At 39.6% G+C, this 16,618-nt stretch overlaps 1 protein-coding gene across 7 annotated transcripts in view; it reads left to right on the top strand.

Annotated features, from left to right (window-relative positions):
- MARK1 (microtubule affinity regulating kinase 1) overlaps nt 1-16,618 on the top strand; it is a 130,619-nt gene that overhangs the window by 99,493 nt on the left and 14,508 nt on the right. For 4 of the 7 annotated variants that reach the window (XM_090048597.1, XM_090048588.1, XM_090048559.1 and 1 more), the window contains 5 exons: nt 2,584-2,683; nt 3,291-3,403; nt 5,892-6,066; nt 7,232-7,425; nt 9,616-9,716. In XM_090048597.1, coding sequence (XP_089904723.1) covers nt 2,584-2,683; nt 3,291-3,403; nt 5,892-6,066; nt 7,232-7,425; nt 9,616-9,716 — 683 coding nt within the window. The remainder of the gene's footprint in view (nt 1-2,583; nt 2,684-3,290; nt 3,404-5,891; nt 6,067-7,231; nt 7,426-9,615; nt 9,717-16,618) is intronic. The other 3 variants (XM_090048605.1, XM_090048582.1, XM_090048574.1) reach the window with 1 other exon arrangement.

Below are 16,618 nucleotides of genomic sequence, written 5' to 3'. Positions count from 1 at the left end.
TGTACAGATAAGAGAGATTTGAGAGATTTAGGGGCAGGTAAATACCTGAAAGTACTTCAATCTCCTTTTTGAAACTAACAACATTCAAAATTAAATGTGTTAATTTAAAAGGGGTGAAGCAGGACATTACAAAAAAACCCAACGAAGTAAAATAAGAAAGGAAATTGCAACAAGACATTGTAACAGATATAGAGAAATGGAAAATTATTATTTTTTGAGATGGTGGAGTCTCAAACTAGGGCAAAACATTAACAAAAGATGATCTTTCCTCAAACAGTAGATGAAATTAATTTTTGCACTGTCAGTTAAAATATGTTTTGGGTTGATGATCAGCCTTTTAAGTATCCTAACCAAGGTTATTTCCTATACTTAGTTGATCTCACTACAAATAATTAACTGATCTCACCACAAACAGCCACAAGGTAAAGCCTCTGAGGTAATGTGTTTAATAGTGGGAGACTAAGAATATAGAAAAATATTGAAGATAAAAACATCTTTGAAAGGTGGAGAACTAAAAAATGGACTTTGTATGCATAGATCCAAACAGCAGAGGAAGGGACAAAACTAAGGGAACTGCATCAGGAGTTGTATTAGTGTAAGCATATTGCTGAAAGACGGTACTAGGAGTGGGGGAGAAGCTGGTTTCTGTTGTCTAAAGAATAGTGCCTGTCAGTAGAAGCAGTTTACTTTCTTATTCCTTTTGTATTTCAGTACTGCCAAATTAAAGGATTCCAACCCCTTTTTTTCTGTTATGGCAAGGTTTTGCCCAGGGGGGTAAGGGGTTACGGGAGCCCCCACATAGCTAGTACCTAGGATAGATGCCCCCCCTCACTTTCATCCTTTTTCAACTCATAATCAGTTTTTCATCATTGCGTTAGTTATTGAACTGAATTAATTGAAGTAACTGAAATGAAGAAAATTAGTGTCTCCTGCACCTGCAGGTGGCTAATCAGTGACTTCCCCCAGTTCAGTGGTTTGACTTCCTTTATAACATTGACATATAGTGCTTAAATAGTATTTAAATTATTTTAATACTGTAACATACCTAGGTCTTTAATATAGGTTGTCATCATTTTAAATTTAATTTTAAATAGATTTATTTTTAATATGCAGGGGGTTATTTAATCCTGTATTTTAATCAGCCTGCTCAGGCAGTGCCATTGTGACGAAGTTTGGTGCTCAGGGCAAAGCTCGCAGTGGCAGACCACCCTTGCCCTGCACACAAATCCAGGGGGGCACATTCCCCTCCCCCCCCATGCTTGCCCAGGAGTGCACTTCTCCATCCCCGTGCACCTGCCAAATGAGCTGCTCACAGCTCTGTTCCACGTCCCACCCTGGCTAGGCAGCGCCTGTTGGTGCCCCTTTGCTTCAACACCCAGGGCGGTTACCCCGCTCGCCGCTCCCCCCACTTGCTATGGCACTGTGCTCAGGGAATGTGTTTTTTACTCTTCTGTTTCCGCTATTACTGCCCTGAGCCCACCTTTTAAATGTTTACAGTTTTTGCCTTAAAGACAAGCAGGCTAATATCTCAACCAACGTAACGTGCCTGTGTAAAGTTATAGGATATTAGAACAATAGAAAGAACATAGTTAGCCATCTAGTTTCCACCCAGAGTCAGGGAGCTAACACTTACAATTATTATTATTAGATGTGTATGTTATTATTATGGTAATCATGTAAAAAGACAACTCGTGCCTTTCTGTCCAACACTCAGATTGTGTTCAAGTTTTTTAGGATAGTAGCAAGGAGCCCTGCTTATGGTCCAGGATCCAGTTGTAGCTGGGTACTCTACAACCACAGAATAATAAGATATTCCAAGCTACTTTACAAATTTTGCATGCTACTGATCCCCCTGGAAAACATTACTCTTAAGACATGATTAACTAGTCAGTCACATCTTAAAGTGTTGCATGGCCAGACATCCAGGCAGTTAAATGGTTTAACAGAAAGCAAAACCAGCCACAAAGTGTTTTGCACAAAAAAGTGTAGTAATTTTTGTTGCTGGTTGAAATTTCACCTTAAAATAAACATGTAGCTGGATGGACTGTACCAGGGCTCAAATGGGACCCAGTGCAGTCCCTGCCAGCCACTGATCAGCAGCTGGCTCTAGAGCCTTGCACCAGCCTGGTGGATCCCCAGAGGCAGACAACAATTAGCTGACTGTCTGGCACGTTTACCAGTGTAGAGGGAGCCTGGGATTATGATCCCTGACCAGCTCCCCCTGTACTGGCAGGTAGGGCACAACTGGGGTCTGATTCCCCATCCCAAAATCACATGAGCTGCCAAGCATGTGCAGTGTGGCAGGAGGCACAATTGTTGGGATTGTGGATTGAATCCTGTCGCACCTTTTAACTGAACATTTTTGTAACAGTGGCTAGCTTGTTTGTAACAGTGGCCAAGCATTTGTTTCTGCCTCGTGTGCATAGATTTGTGTTGGTTGATGCTGGAACCAAGAAATGTATTTTCTAAACTGGGATCAATCAAGCTTCCATTGAAGTGATTTACTGTAGTGGAATTTGGATCGAGTCCAGTTGATTGAATAAATAATTGAATTATTTAACTGAGGTTTGTTTCATTTCTTAGCAAATTATGAAGGATCGGTGGATGAATGTGGGCCACGAGGAGGAAGAATTAAAGCCATATACTGAGCCCGAACCAGATTTTAATGACACCAAAAGAATAGGTATTGTGTGGAAGTAAAGGATAAAATATTACCTTGCAAAAAATTATTTTAATTTTCTGAAGACTGGCATAAAACCTTATTATATAAGAGAAATGTATCTGCTATTTATTTAAATGAACTTATTTTTATAGTGGCCTTCCTTATGGATAGTCTTACGTTGTTCTGTGCCAATGTATATACATACTTAATTAAATGGAATACATGGTAAAAATTTTCAAGAGAATACTGGTACTGAAAAAAATGAAGCTGTGTAAGAGAAGAAAGGATTTTTGTGGGCAAGACCTGAAGAAGGATACATTACATTCAAAACCTTGTCTAAGTGTTTTTCAACCATGCAGTTTGTCCAATAAAGGAAATCACCCATGAAAATCCTTTCCTCTTGCATGCTTCCAGGACCATCGTGGGTCCAACATCACTCTAGTACTACCAGTGAAGCTGCAGCTATTTTAACATTGAACAATAAATGAAATGTAGGTTCATTTGAGTTTTAAAATCATCCGTTACTTCTTTAAGGTTTTCTATATTCATTGTAAATTGCAGATTAATCTTGAACATTATTCCTGTCAAGAATAAATATGTTTTTGTTGTTGTTTTTTTTAACTTTTAGACATAATGGTCACCATGGGCTTTTCAAGAGAGGAGATCCATGAATCCTTAGTAAACCAAAAGTACGATGAAGTCATGGCTACCTACCTGCTTCTAGGTAGAAAACCAGCTGAAGTAAGTGTTATCTACTATATATCTGCCAATTAGAACTTTAAGTCTCATTGGATGAAATAAAATTGAGGTTTTTTTCTCTTTTATGCCTTGCACAAGACTCTAAAAATTAGCTTGGGAGAGAGGATGGTTCTTTAATGTCCTAGCCTAGGGGTTCCCAACCCTTTATACTGTGGACCAACAAACGTTCTAATTTACATATTTAAATTTAATTTTTACAGGGTCTGGAGGCAGGGTTGTGAGGATCGGATCAGGTTGGGGCACCAAGGGACCCTGCAGGGGAGGGGGCTACACAGGCAGTAGCCCAAGGGGACTCACCTGGGGCTGCCCAGGAAGAAGGGACTCTGTTGCCTTGCCTAGGAGCAAGCAGCAGAGCTGCCTCCCCATCCTCTGCCCTGGCCATTTCCCCACCCACATCCCTTGCTCCCAGCCGTGAGCAGGACTGGGGGGTCCTGCCTGGCCAGGTGGAGGCCTGGTATATAAGCAGTGCCTTGCCAGGTGTGGTCGTGGCAGCGGAATGAGGTGCACACAGCTGTCTGCTCTGCCACCCAGCTTTAACCCCACATGCATGTGACTGCTGCCTGCTGAAGCCACGGCCTGGCAGCCAACTGCCTCCCTGTCCTCCACCCTGGCATCCTCCACGTCTGTCCCATCCTCTACACCATTGGGAACCCCTGTCCTCACCATTCTTCTCAGGCCTCAACAAGTAAAATGTTGTGGTATTAAGTTTAATGGTATTTAGAGAAAAGGTCAAGGAAGATAAAAGCCATAACACAAAAGCTCAGGATTTGAGTTCTTTCGGCAGTTTTGGAAAGTGCCCCAGCACTTGCTTTCAAACTTAACTGTAGGCAACACTACCTATTATGTCAATTAAAAATTGAGGGATTGAGAGAGGTCTAGATATTCTTCCTTACTGTGAAAGGGTTTACTGAGGTTCTGATACAAAGTCTGTTGAAAGCCTGGAGTCTTCATGATTTCAGTGGGCTTTGAGTCTAGTCCTGACAGGCCTCATTTAAAAAACTTGCAAACAAAACTGTCTGAAATATTCACTTTGAAGGAGATGAATCCTGTTCAGTTTGAGTAGTTGTATATTTAATATAATTGTGTTCCTTTGCTTTCCCTCTTGCTTCTAAAGCAATGCAGAACCAAAGAAATTGACCCACGCTTGTCTTGCATAGGCAGTATTTCAGAATGGCAATTAATTAGACATAAGACATAATGCTTAAATTTTTATAAATTAGCTAATACTGTGGGGCTTGCCTGGTTTATATTCTACTTATGATGCCACATGAATGCTGGACCAGGGATCAAAAGAGTGTAGGTGAGGTGAGCATACGTAGAACTTGGAGGAGAACCCAGTTGCAACTTATCTCCCTTCGTCCCTAGTGCAGAATTCTAACATATACTCATCTATTTACAGTGAGATGAGTATTCTGTTCTAAGGGCACTCTCATATATCACTTTACGTAAGGCTGGATAGTATATTCCATATTTTCTTGCATATCACACTCAAATAAGATGTGCACCTTGGATTTTGAAAGACAGAAGGTAGAATCCCCTCCCCTCCAGAGTTGCAACCCACTGTGTGACTTAGGATAAGTTAGCCCTCCTAGAAATAGAAGTGGCTAGGAAGAGTGGCAATCTAGGAGACAGTCTGGAGGAAGCAGCAAGAAATTTCTGGTGTGGTAGGACAGCAACAAAGCTAGGCCCCAGGCAGTAATAACAGTTGCTTCTTTATTGCAAATAATTCTTTATTCGAGTTCTTGTGAATCATAAAGGCTTGTTTGCATACCAAAAATCTCATCAAAATGCTACAGGCTGCATGCAGCAGTTTATATGCCCTGAGCCAGTTCAACTGAGATTTCAGGCAGAAGCTACAGCGGTTAGCCAATGGCTACTGCAGATTCTTTAGTGGTTGTGAGAGGGTTAACATTGAACTCCACACTTTCTGCTTGCTGGGGCCAGCGAGAAATGACAGCAATTTTAGCTGCCATTAGAGCAAAGTATCTACATTTTTCTGTTCCTCCCTTTGTTTCAGCAAAGAAAAATAAACTCCCTTGCCCAAGACACCCACCTCCATTTTAGAGGGCTGATTTTTAGGGGGAAAAGGTGTATGTGGCATGGAAGTAAATACAGTGTAAGGTTTCAATTTATTTCTGTAAATATATTTACAGTAAAATTTCTGCTATCTGGCATTTAACTAACCAGAAATTTCATCAATTGGAATTTCAGGCTTGCCGCCAGATGCGAGCTTCCCCCCCACCTCCCCCAGTCGCATGCAGCAGCTGCTGCCGCCACCACCCACCAAGTTTTGCTCCCGCTCCTCCACATGCAGCCACCGCCACCCCCTGCTCTGTGTGCCAGCACCACTCTTTGCCACTGCTGCTGTGTGTATGGCCACTACCACACCCCACTCTGCATGCGGCTGCCCCCCGCCGTCCCTCCCCCTGCTCTGTGTTATCTGAAAACCCCTGCTTTTTTATGTTTCTAGTTTGAAGGAAGTGAGTCCTTGTCCAGTAGTAACCTGAGTCAGCGGTCTCGACCTAGCAGTGACCTCAACAACAGCTCTGTGCAGTCTCCCGCTCACCTGAAAGTCCAACGGAGTATATCGACTAATCAGAAACAACGGCGGTTCAGTGATCATGGTGGGAATGATATTCAAACAAGTAAATTAACATACACAATTTAAGTTGGTGTGCAGTGTTTTGTGATCCTGGCAGGTCCACTTCTCTGTGCATTTGTTTTATGCTTCATCATGCCACCCCATAATGCTTTTCATTTGTATAAATGCTTCAGTGATAAAGAAGGGCCAGTTTAACAAATTAATCCCTTTGACTTTACTTTTCATAACCAATTTGTGTGTGTATATAAATAATTATATTTGCATAATAATTATTATATATGTATGTGTGTGCGCACACATGCACGTGCGCGCGCAAACACAATGTTTGAATTAAGTCCTTGAACAAATCTTTCATTTTTCCTTTTCTTCCTTGCTAGGTCATTTTTGCTTCTTCCCTAGAAGTGGCTGGTATTTAAGGACAGATCTTTAACTGCTGTAAATTAGTTTTATTTATGTCAGTGGAGTACGACAGCTTTACCCCAAAATATTTAAAAACTGAGTTGAAAAGGGAAAGCTGTTGTTGCTCATTTGCTAATGAGAGGATAGGGAAAAGTCTTTTAAAAATAAAATATTAAAAATAGGAAACAATTTCCCTTTCATTAGCTTTATTCCATTTTCTTTGCTTGTTTTTAATAATTTTATTAATGATTAAAATAATACTAATTTTAAACTTAAAGTTCGGTACCAGTATGGAACAGGAAGTATATGATGAACTTACAAATGTGAAAACATAAAGTGTAATGAAGAGGCAGATGCATTTTAAAACTAATGGCTGCTTACATATGTTAAAAAAACCTGAAACGGCACTTTACTTTGTACTTGGTGCATTCCCCTGCTGCGCCCAGCACATGCCCAGAAGAGGCACTGCATTAGTTGGATCTGGCTGATTGGGTGCTATAGTGGGGCTTTTTTGGTGCTGTTATCTAATGCTGATTGAATCAGCATTAGATAAAAGCACCCAAAAGCCCTGCTGAAACGCCTGATCTATTATACAGGTGCTGCGGAGCCAGGTCAAACTAATGCTTTGCTTCTTCCAGTAAAGCACAGGTTTTTTTGTTGTTTTAGCTTCTGTAACAGTCAGTGTGCACACCAGCCATTGCCTTAGTCATTCAGAGTTGGTTATCAGAGAATTATACTTCAGCCTATATTGACTGAGGAATATGCAAAGATAGTTTCTAGATAGTATTCATATTCTTTTTATTTGACAGTTGGTCCTTCAATTCCTCCTGCTGTATCATACACTAAAAGGGCTCAGGCAAACAGTGTGGAGAGTGAACAGAAAGAGGACTGGGATAAGGATGCATCACGTAAGCTAAGCAGCACTATGGTTGGATCCAAAGGAGAAATGGCTGCAAGTCCACTTGTAGGTCCAGAAAGAAAGAAATCAACTGCTGTTCCAAGTGTGAGTATGTGGGTGGGTCGTTTTTTTTTTTCAAGAGTTGCTGGGATAAAATCAGCTGAGTATACAGTATATTCTGTATATACTCTCCTTATATTAGTGAATATTCTGTTAACCATGTGTTCTAATAGCTTGTGTTGGTATATCGATAGGAACCTATGCTATAATTATCTTTTTTTAAAAAAAAAAAAGCTTCCAGCCTGCTTCCAAAAGTGTTTTTTCCTTTTATACTTTCAGTAATAATCTAACCTGACATGGTGCCAGCCTTGATTGAGCAGCATTGTGGATGTTCACTGCATACACTTAAAGCATTTCTTGCTACTTGAATAGGGATACAGGATGCCTAATTAAAGCATGAACTTGGAAGACAGGGTTCTTTGAGTAGATGTAATATCTTTTATTAGACCAACCAAGTAGTTGGAAAAAAGTTCTTGGCAAGCTTTTGGGCGCAGTCACCCTTCTTCGGGCATAGGGAGTCTCTGGTGGTCTGAGACTCCAAGGAATGAGTTTCAGACCAGCAGAGAGACTGCATGCCTAAAGAAAGGTGACTGTGCTCAAAAGCTTGCCAGGAACTTTTTTCCAACTACTCAGTTTGTCTAATAAAAGATATCACATCTACTCAAAGAACCTTCGTTGCCTATGTCCTTAGACCAACACGGCTACAACTAAATACCCAGGAACTTGGAAGAGCTATTTAGAATATGCAGGTCTCACAAGTTACAAGAATCAGACATCTTTGTCAAGATAAGATATACTTTGTCAAATATGAAGATAGAAGCATTTGTGCAGTTTAGGAAAAAAAAAAAAAAAGATGATGCACTCTGTAGAAATTTTCACTTTTCTTTGGAATTTCACTGTGGCCTCTTCTGGATTATTAGGATGGAATTTGATGGAATTCATGCTCCTGCTAAAGAAACTCTTAAGCAAAACATATTTAAATCCACTACATTTAAAGACAACTTCTACTCTGATAGCATCTGCAGTAGATCACAGCTGCATTAAAACTATTTTTCTCTTATTTAAAAACTTCTCCCTGGTGGGACTTGAAGTTAGGGTTCAGTGGATGTGTGATTGAACTGAATCCTGTGAGATGAAATTTTATTAGATAATCAGTCTGTTGAGGCCTCCTCAAAACTGTATCATCCAAAAGCTGATTATGCTGGTGAGTTTTGGAAGCTGATGTATCCAAAGTATTTCTTTACTTAGAGCTGATTAAATTGAGTATTTTTATGAGGGAGAATGAAAAAATTCATATACTTACTATTAGGTACTATGATTGTACACTATGGATATGTTACCATTTTTAGGGCATTTGTGAGAGAGGCTTCATGAGGAGCTAACTTAAGATAGTACAGTATGATGTTGTGGTTGTAGTTCAGCTCAAGTAAGCATTTCTTATGAAAAAATCCTACTTTTCTTTTAACTTGTTATGTTAACATTAATTTCTAACTAACTTGGCGAAGATGAGTAAAGCAGAAGGCAGGGCAGAGAGAATGAGACAATTTTAAAAATAATTTCAAATAGCATGGTGGCAAGAAATACATCAGAGTGTGGGTAAGGACAGACTATCAAAGAATAGTTCTCTGTGACCTTCACCATTTTAACACAAAAACGTATTTCACATTCATTGCTGTACTTTCTCACAAAATACACTTCAATTCCACGTGGTAATTCCTAATTTCAGCATAATACCAAGGTTGAGTAATGCAAAAATCTCCTTTCAGCAAAGGGGGGAAAAAAAATTAGGATCAGAACTGGATAGCATACCAGTATGCCCAAATAGTCCTGCAAACCTCATTGCATCCTTACAGGGATATCATAGTTCACATTCCTAGCAGGATTGGAACTTATGTACCTTTTTTGCCATCCTTAGGAACTGACTGTTAAAGCATTAACTTCACTCTCCCATTCTTTTTTATTTTATTTTCCATGCTTTTCTTCAGTGCTTTTATTCCATGCTTTTATCCACAGATAGTGTGGTAATGACAGGATTAGAGATGGATAGATGGTGAGGTAACTTTTTTTGTGTCAAAAGGTTAGTTAATGTCTTTTTCATAAACAGTTGAGAGTATAATTTGTCATGGCATTAAATATGTTTTCATTTGTCAAATATGTTTGCATTTTCTTATACCTTGATACCCATATAATTTGAATGAATTGTTTCTATTTTTCCTCTTGTATCCTCCTGTCTAGAACAATGTTTTTCCAGTTGGCGGGATGACAAGAAGGAACACCTACGTTTGTGAACGATCTACAGATCGTTATTCAGCAATACAGAATGGGAAAGACAACAGGTAGGCAAAATTTTAGCATTTGTGCTAAGTTACATCAGAGGAGAAAAATAAACATTTTACCAGTTTGGTTACAGTACAAAACACTGTAATGTGTAGTGAGTCAAACCTTGGATGCAGTTGTAAGTGTCCTGTCATCTGCAAAACCCTCTGAATGTTTTTATATTGCGATTAGGTTTATGGCAAAGTCAGTGTTTCTTTTTTACTTATTTCTGTCCGAAGCTGTTTAATTATCAGGAGTAGCCTCCATCACTGTAGCGAGGGCAGAGGAACATACAGCCTAAATGGACAAAAATACTCTAGAGTCAGACGATGGCTCTGAAAGTGTAAGACTTGTTTTGTTTTTTTTAATTGTTACATAACAACTATTGAATAAGATTAAACTCTGTAGCTGGTGTAGAGCTATGGATCTCATGTTTACTTAAATTTGCCCAGAAAATCCTTCAGTTGATTCTAGTTCTTTATTGTATCTAATAGATGTGATTATCACTGTGGATTAAATATATTGTTATTTTAGGGGTTTTGGTGAGGGGGGGAGGTTAAAGAAAATCTTTATACATTAATTAAACACTTTGTTATGTGAACAGTTTTTGTTCAAGAAATACCTGGGGAGCCACAAGATCTTTTCGGGGTGCCACTGCCACTTGATATTGCCCTATGTTCCTCTGTTTCCAGGAGGTGCCTAAGAGCCTGCACAGGAAAGTGGCTGTGCTAGTAGGAGAAACTCTTGCCTACATTAAGTTCATCCTCTGGTTGAGAGCCACTCTATATTAATGCATTAATAAAAAATTAGCATGCTTCTTCAAGTAAACATGTTTGACTGAAATGTTAAGTATTAGTACAGTACAAGGGGTACGTACATTCATGCGGGTTTCCTGAACAGAAGCCTGATAAACCTAATGCAGCCAGGAACACCCTCTGCTGGTTGCAGTTACTTTCTTTTGGCCCTGCCTGCATTTCCTGGGAAATGGGCTGCCACTAAATTCAGATAAATCATAGTACCTTAAGTCTAAAAAGTTTAAGACTCACTAACCTATATGCACCTTTATGCTATCCTGAAATAATCTGAAGGCTAAGAACTGCAAAGATCAGAAAAGCCCAATCAGAAAATGAAGGGCAGCTGGTTAAACTAATTTGCATTTCGGTTACCATCACTTTATTGAGCAAAACATATTTAAACAAAACACTATGTATTTTCTCTAATTTCCTAAAATATAGGATTGTCAACTGTTTGTGTATCAGACATGGAAGGAAAATATATAAAGCCTTGCTAAACTATTTTTGATAATTGTGTAATGATTCAAAAGCAGCCTAAAACTTATTGCCATTGCAGAATGGTTTACAAGTACAATTATGAGCTTTTCAAGAAAAAATGGATAGAGCACTGTATAGGCATTAATTTCAAGAGGAGAATTGTTTTTCTGATTACTGACAGGTGGTGTTTTAAGAGTAAAAACATTATCTAGTTTTAACTTTAAAATATTTAGTATATTGTAACTTTCTAAGTACACAACATTTCAATTGGTACACTTTCTTAAAATAATAAATAATATAAGTACAATATGTGGGAAATTTGATAATTGTAAAATATTGTCTGTGGAGTGGCTAGGTTTTTGTCTGGTTCTTTTAATGACTGAAATAAATATTCATATGATTGTTTCTCTCTCTTTCTTGGCTTTCTTATAGAAATCAATTGAGTTGTAATACAGTGCTACACTCCAAAATACATAGTGTATTATAGCTTAGTTTGTTTAGTGTAGTTGAACACACATCCTGCCACAAGCTTGTAATGGGACTAAAAGCTTTTATCTATTGGCTTTCTTCTAGAAATCATATATCACTTTGGGACTTGGTTTCTGCTTCATTATTAATAGATTTCATCGTGCTTTGGTAAAACAAAACCTTTTATATGAAGAGTTTGAGGATTCTTGAACACATAATAGTTTGGTTTTGATGACTTTACATTTCTTTAACCAAAAGTTATGTCCTAGGTCTTCCAGAGGCACCCTGAGTTAAAATTGTGGAGTATTTTAATTTACGTTAATTAGAACACTTGAAATTTGACTCGCATGTTCACAGTATTGCTGATGGGTGCTCAGTGAAACTTGGTTTCTGCAGTAGTTCTGTCTGTACCGCATAAACCAGACCTGTCCAACTTCAAAATAGCCAGGGGCCACGTGCTGTGGGCTGCACATCAAGGGCAGTACTGTTGAGCTATGCTCCCCAGCCTGCACGCTGTGTCAGTACTCTCACCAGTCCTACCCCTTCCCCCAACTCCCTTTCTGTGTACATTGGGTGAGCACATTCCCACCCTGCTGCAATCCCACCTCATATCCAGTTCCCCACAGGCTTTCCTGTAAGCACCACACTGCATAAGTGCTCTGGGCTGTTGGCTTCCCTGGCACCAAAGGCTGCACTGCACCATGCTGCCTCGCCCACTGGGGCAGGGGCATGCAGCCTGGAGATTACCAGTTAGACAGTCCTAACATCAGCTAAGCAGAAGTCTCAGTGCTGGCACAGATACCTATACGTGTTTATTTCATAACTTGTCTAGTTCAGTTTAACAGTGGTGAATGTTGCATATTGCAGTAATGGAAACATTCTCTCTGGTTTTAATTTTACTGTACGATTTTGGAGTGGGGTAGTACCCCAGGTGTCCCAAATGACAAAACCATCGCTACCTCTGTTCTAGGAAAAAATGTTTTCTTTTTCGACCTGTAATGTTAGCTTTAAATGCTGTGGTCCCATGGGACACCAAGGATTCTTGTGAGGGTTGTGTGAAAACTTTAAAACTCTCCCTGCAACATGGGATCCCCTTGGAGAAGTCCCTCTGGCTAGGTTTTGTGCTTTTTAAAGTTTGGGTTCAATTTCAAAAGTCAATTGAAAATTCTTGTGTTCAGATATTTTGTGTGTGGTTTTTGGGGGGTTTTTTAATGAAGTTGTAAAATTTGCCTGCTTGCACTTGATTTTCTGGCGTCAATCCAGCATAGCAGCCAAGCTTTCTGATGTGCTGCAGTGTTTCGATTTTTTAGATTCCCACCCCCCCACACACCCCACAGTCAGTGGTTTTCAAACTTCCTGAAATCACAGAACTTTTCCGTATCATTTCTTCTGCTCTGCCCCTGGCTCCATGAGCCATATGGGGTAACATGGCCCAGTCTTCCATTATCTGCAGACTTTGTAGAATCCCTGATGACCTATTGGAGAATTCTATCCTACTACTGAACACAGTTTGAAAACCACTATCCTAAGTGTGGTTGTCACTGCATGTGGTTGTCAAAGAGCTTCTTACTGCACCATTAAGTTATTACACGTATAGTGAGGATCCAGAAATAAATGCAACTTTGTGTTGCTTAAGTTTTAGTAAAGTATTTTGCAATAAAAAGCTTAAAATAATCCAATAAAAGAAGTATAACAAGTGCCTAAGTATGACTTGGAAACTGGTAAGCTTAATAATCTCATTTATCCTTTTAATTGTTTGTACATATGTGTATTGTATTACACTTGTGCTATAAGTACTCAGGCTCTGCGAGATTTTTACCCTAGCAGTACCTTTTACAGTGGACATATGTTTTGCTTGTCCTTGTGTTCTGAACCCCTATATGAATGGCAACATATGCTTCCTGTCCCTCAATTCCTCTTGACCATCTGGGCTTGAGACAGGGCTTTTGTAATTTGGTTTAGTCAATGTTTTTGCCCTACAGTGGCACTCAGAATCTGCTTTTTCCCTGCTATTTTGGGGCTTTCTTCAGTTCATCCTCTTTCCACCATTTCTCTTGGTCTCCACCACCTGTTAGTGAGCTGTGAGGTTCCCCTGGGTTGCATCAAGTAGCTTCTCCAACTGAACGAAGCTTTGTTTTTCCCCCTTGCTTGACTGTCATGGTAGGTTGCCCCAGATCACTTGGATTCAAGCTGTGTCCCTCCTGCAATAGCACTATATGTCCCACAGTTGGGGATAGTAAATTCTGCTCCTGTTTTTGAACTGTTTTGTATTCCTTATTGTCCGCAAGTTTGATTCCAAAAGAAGCACAAGATCAGACTCTAGGTTTTCCTCCTGGGTAAATTGATTGGATTGTTCTCTGACCCCAGAGCTTAGTACTATGTGGAATTCTGACCTTTCTCTGGCCAAATCTATGAGGTCTCATGGGGATTCCAAAGAAGTGCAGAAATATTTCAGTGCTGTAGTACTGGCACTGATTCGTCACCCTCTTCAGTGTGCAAGGATAAATATCCAAGCCACCTTGTTTTCATGGATCCAGCACATTGCCACAGACTTCTGATATGGCACTGAGAACATGTACACTAACATTACCACTCTGCCAAGATGTGGTCTGCCAGTGTGGTCTCCTGCAGTACTGTCTTCTCCATTAGTGATGATGTCTTCAGTGGCATCACTTTATTTCATGTAACTGGGTGACTTGATCCATTTGAGACTAGACTTTGCTACTTTCTCTGGCTCTGAATCCATCAGCCCTGCTGACTCAGGCTCTGATCAATAGAACCATCCCTTGTTTCAGGTTTGTTGGAACAATTAAATGAAAATGATCATGGTTCTGAGTGTGCTTATAGTACTTCTTACCATGGCCACAGGTTTCCCTTGAAGAAAAGCGCTGGACTAGGCCACTGCCTCACACTTCCTAGCTTCTAGTTCAGTGTTCTTATGGGTCTTTCCGTAACCTTCCCATGTGAACTCTTTTGGCTGTGGACGCTCCACTGTGGGGAGTTTTCTGGGACTGGTTGTCTGCTTCAGTTTTCTTGCACCCCCACCTTTGCCCTAGTCAACATTTTGATCTCATGTCCCTAGAATAGGAAGATTTTTCCGCACCCAATCTGTGGGATGCAGGAGCTTCCTAATGAGCTGTTGTCACTGCCCTCTCCTACTGAGGCAGCTGTCCTTCCCCCAGCACCATGGATGAACAACTTTCATGGCTTTCAGGACCTCATAGATACCTTGAGGAATCTGTATCTAGAAAGTGGCTCTGCATACTGGTGAAGCAAAGCTGCTGGATGGTCTGCCTTGCTAATGTGTAAGGCTGACAAACAGTTGCATCTTGCCTTGCAGGGAAGGTGCCAAATTTGAATGTCAGTGAGTTAGCATTCAGATTTGAATTGCCAAAGAGATACTTTTTCTTCATTTGGAAATGATGCTGTTGTTTGGGAGTGATGGGGTGGGGAGGATGTTGGTTTATACTGTAGCATGCCTCAAGAATCCCTGGGCTCTTCTGAGGTCCTTTTAAGGAGTGTAGGGGCATGAGGCAACCACATACAACTTCTAAGACAGTGTGGTAATAATTCCAACCCCCCCCCCTCCAAAAAAACAACCCAACACATTTTTGGGTTTTTTGGATTAAAAATTTTGGGGTTTTTTGCTACCTTGGTTTGTGACCACAAAAAAAAAAAATCTTCCCAGATTTCCAATTTTGCAAAATAGCTTCCTTAATTAAAATCTAATTCTTCTGTTTCAAGAAACCTTCAAAATCTAATTTTTAATAATGCTGCTTCTTTTCTTGCCTCCCTCTGACAAGATAAATATGTACATCCTAGGGAGCAGGAAGTAATATGTTTTGGAGTAGGACTGATGATATGATTGTGTTTAATGAAATACAATAAGAGAACTCTTTCTCCACCCCCGTGTTCTGCATTTAACTGCCTTTGGCTTTGAAATAACAACCCCCCTTAATTCCACTAGTCCCCTCATGTTGTTTGAGAAATGTCATCTCTATGGACTGGCAGTAAATTATGAACACTTTTTCCTACACTGAAATTTAACTTGCTTTTATTTTATTCTTTCTACCAATTTTTTTCCCTGATAGGTATAATGAATGTCTTTTTAAATTTTTCAGCTGTTTGATTTTGATCTGAAATACTGATTTATAAAGTGACAATTAATAGCAAATATGTCATGTGTTGTAAGCAAACAAATTCAGATAAAGCATTTGTAACTCTAATTATTTATCATTTTATTGGTAATAATTGTTAGCTATATTGTAAAATATCCTTCTGCATGGTCCAAATTGAGCAGCAGCAAAGAGGAATAATTACATTCCTTTATGTATTTTAACAAGAGAACTTAATTTGGAGAGGAAGTAGAAATGGAGAGGCTCCATTTCTGAAATATTTACTATCTAACTTCCAAATTTATGATTGATAGTCTGTAGTTTATAATCCTGGCTCTTTGCTTATTTGTCTGCAATTGGTACTTTAAAACATGAATGTGAAAAATTTTCAATCAAAGCTTATCACAATATTCATCCACCAAAGTACTGTATTTCTGAAATTTCTTCTTCTTCAGCACATTTCCCACTTATTGGGATTTGCTTTTTCAGTCCTCTTTCTCCACAAACTGCTGTTCATTGCCATCTCTTCTGAAAGATCACATATTCTTGAGTCTTGTTTTACACATTTCATGCTGTGTCTTCTTGGATCTTTCTTCCTTTCTTCTGCTCTGGATTCTCATGGCCCAAATTTTTCTTTCCCACATACTTTCCAGGCCTTCTGGCAGTGTGCCCAAACCATCTGTCTGCTTTTACTCAGTTTTTCCTCTATCGTGTCCCCTTCTCCAGTTGCAAAACTAGATCCGGTTGCAGGCATTTCTCTTCATTTTTTGCATGATCTTGCATCCCAGTCATCTTCATCGTGGAAAACTTGTTTCTTCATTGCTCAGCAGATCCATGGCTTTATCACTGCCATTTTTTTTCTTTCAGACAAATAGACATTTTTCTGTTGCAAACCACTCAACTCACTTTGCTCTGTCTTTGTCCATGCCTTATTTATTCTAATCCTGACTTCTTTTATCTCTCTGCTTTCTTACACAATGGACCCCAAATACTTTAATTTGCACCCCGATGATATATGGTGGTGCTCCAGTGCCTTAGATGTGTTTCCCTAGTGAAAGTGTGACATGT

This window comes from Crocodylus siamensis, chromosome 1, assembly GCF_052110815.1.
Source record: "Crocodylus siamensis isolate JL-2025a chromosome 1, ASM5211081v1, whole genome shotgun sequence".
Taxonomy (NCBI): domain Eukaryota; kingdom Metazoa; phylum Chordata; order Crocodylia; family Crocodylidae; genus Crocodylus; species Crocodylus siamensis.
The sequence above is the reverse complement of the archived record's forward strand: the minus strand, read 5'-3'. Positions and strand labels throughout refer to the sequence as shown.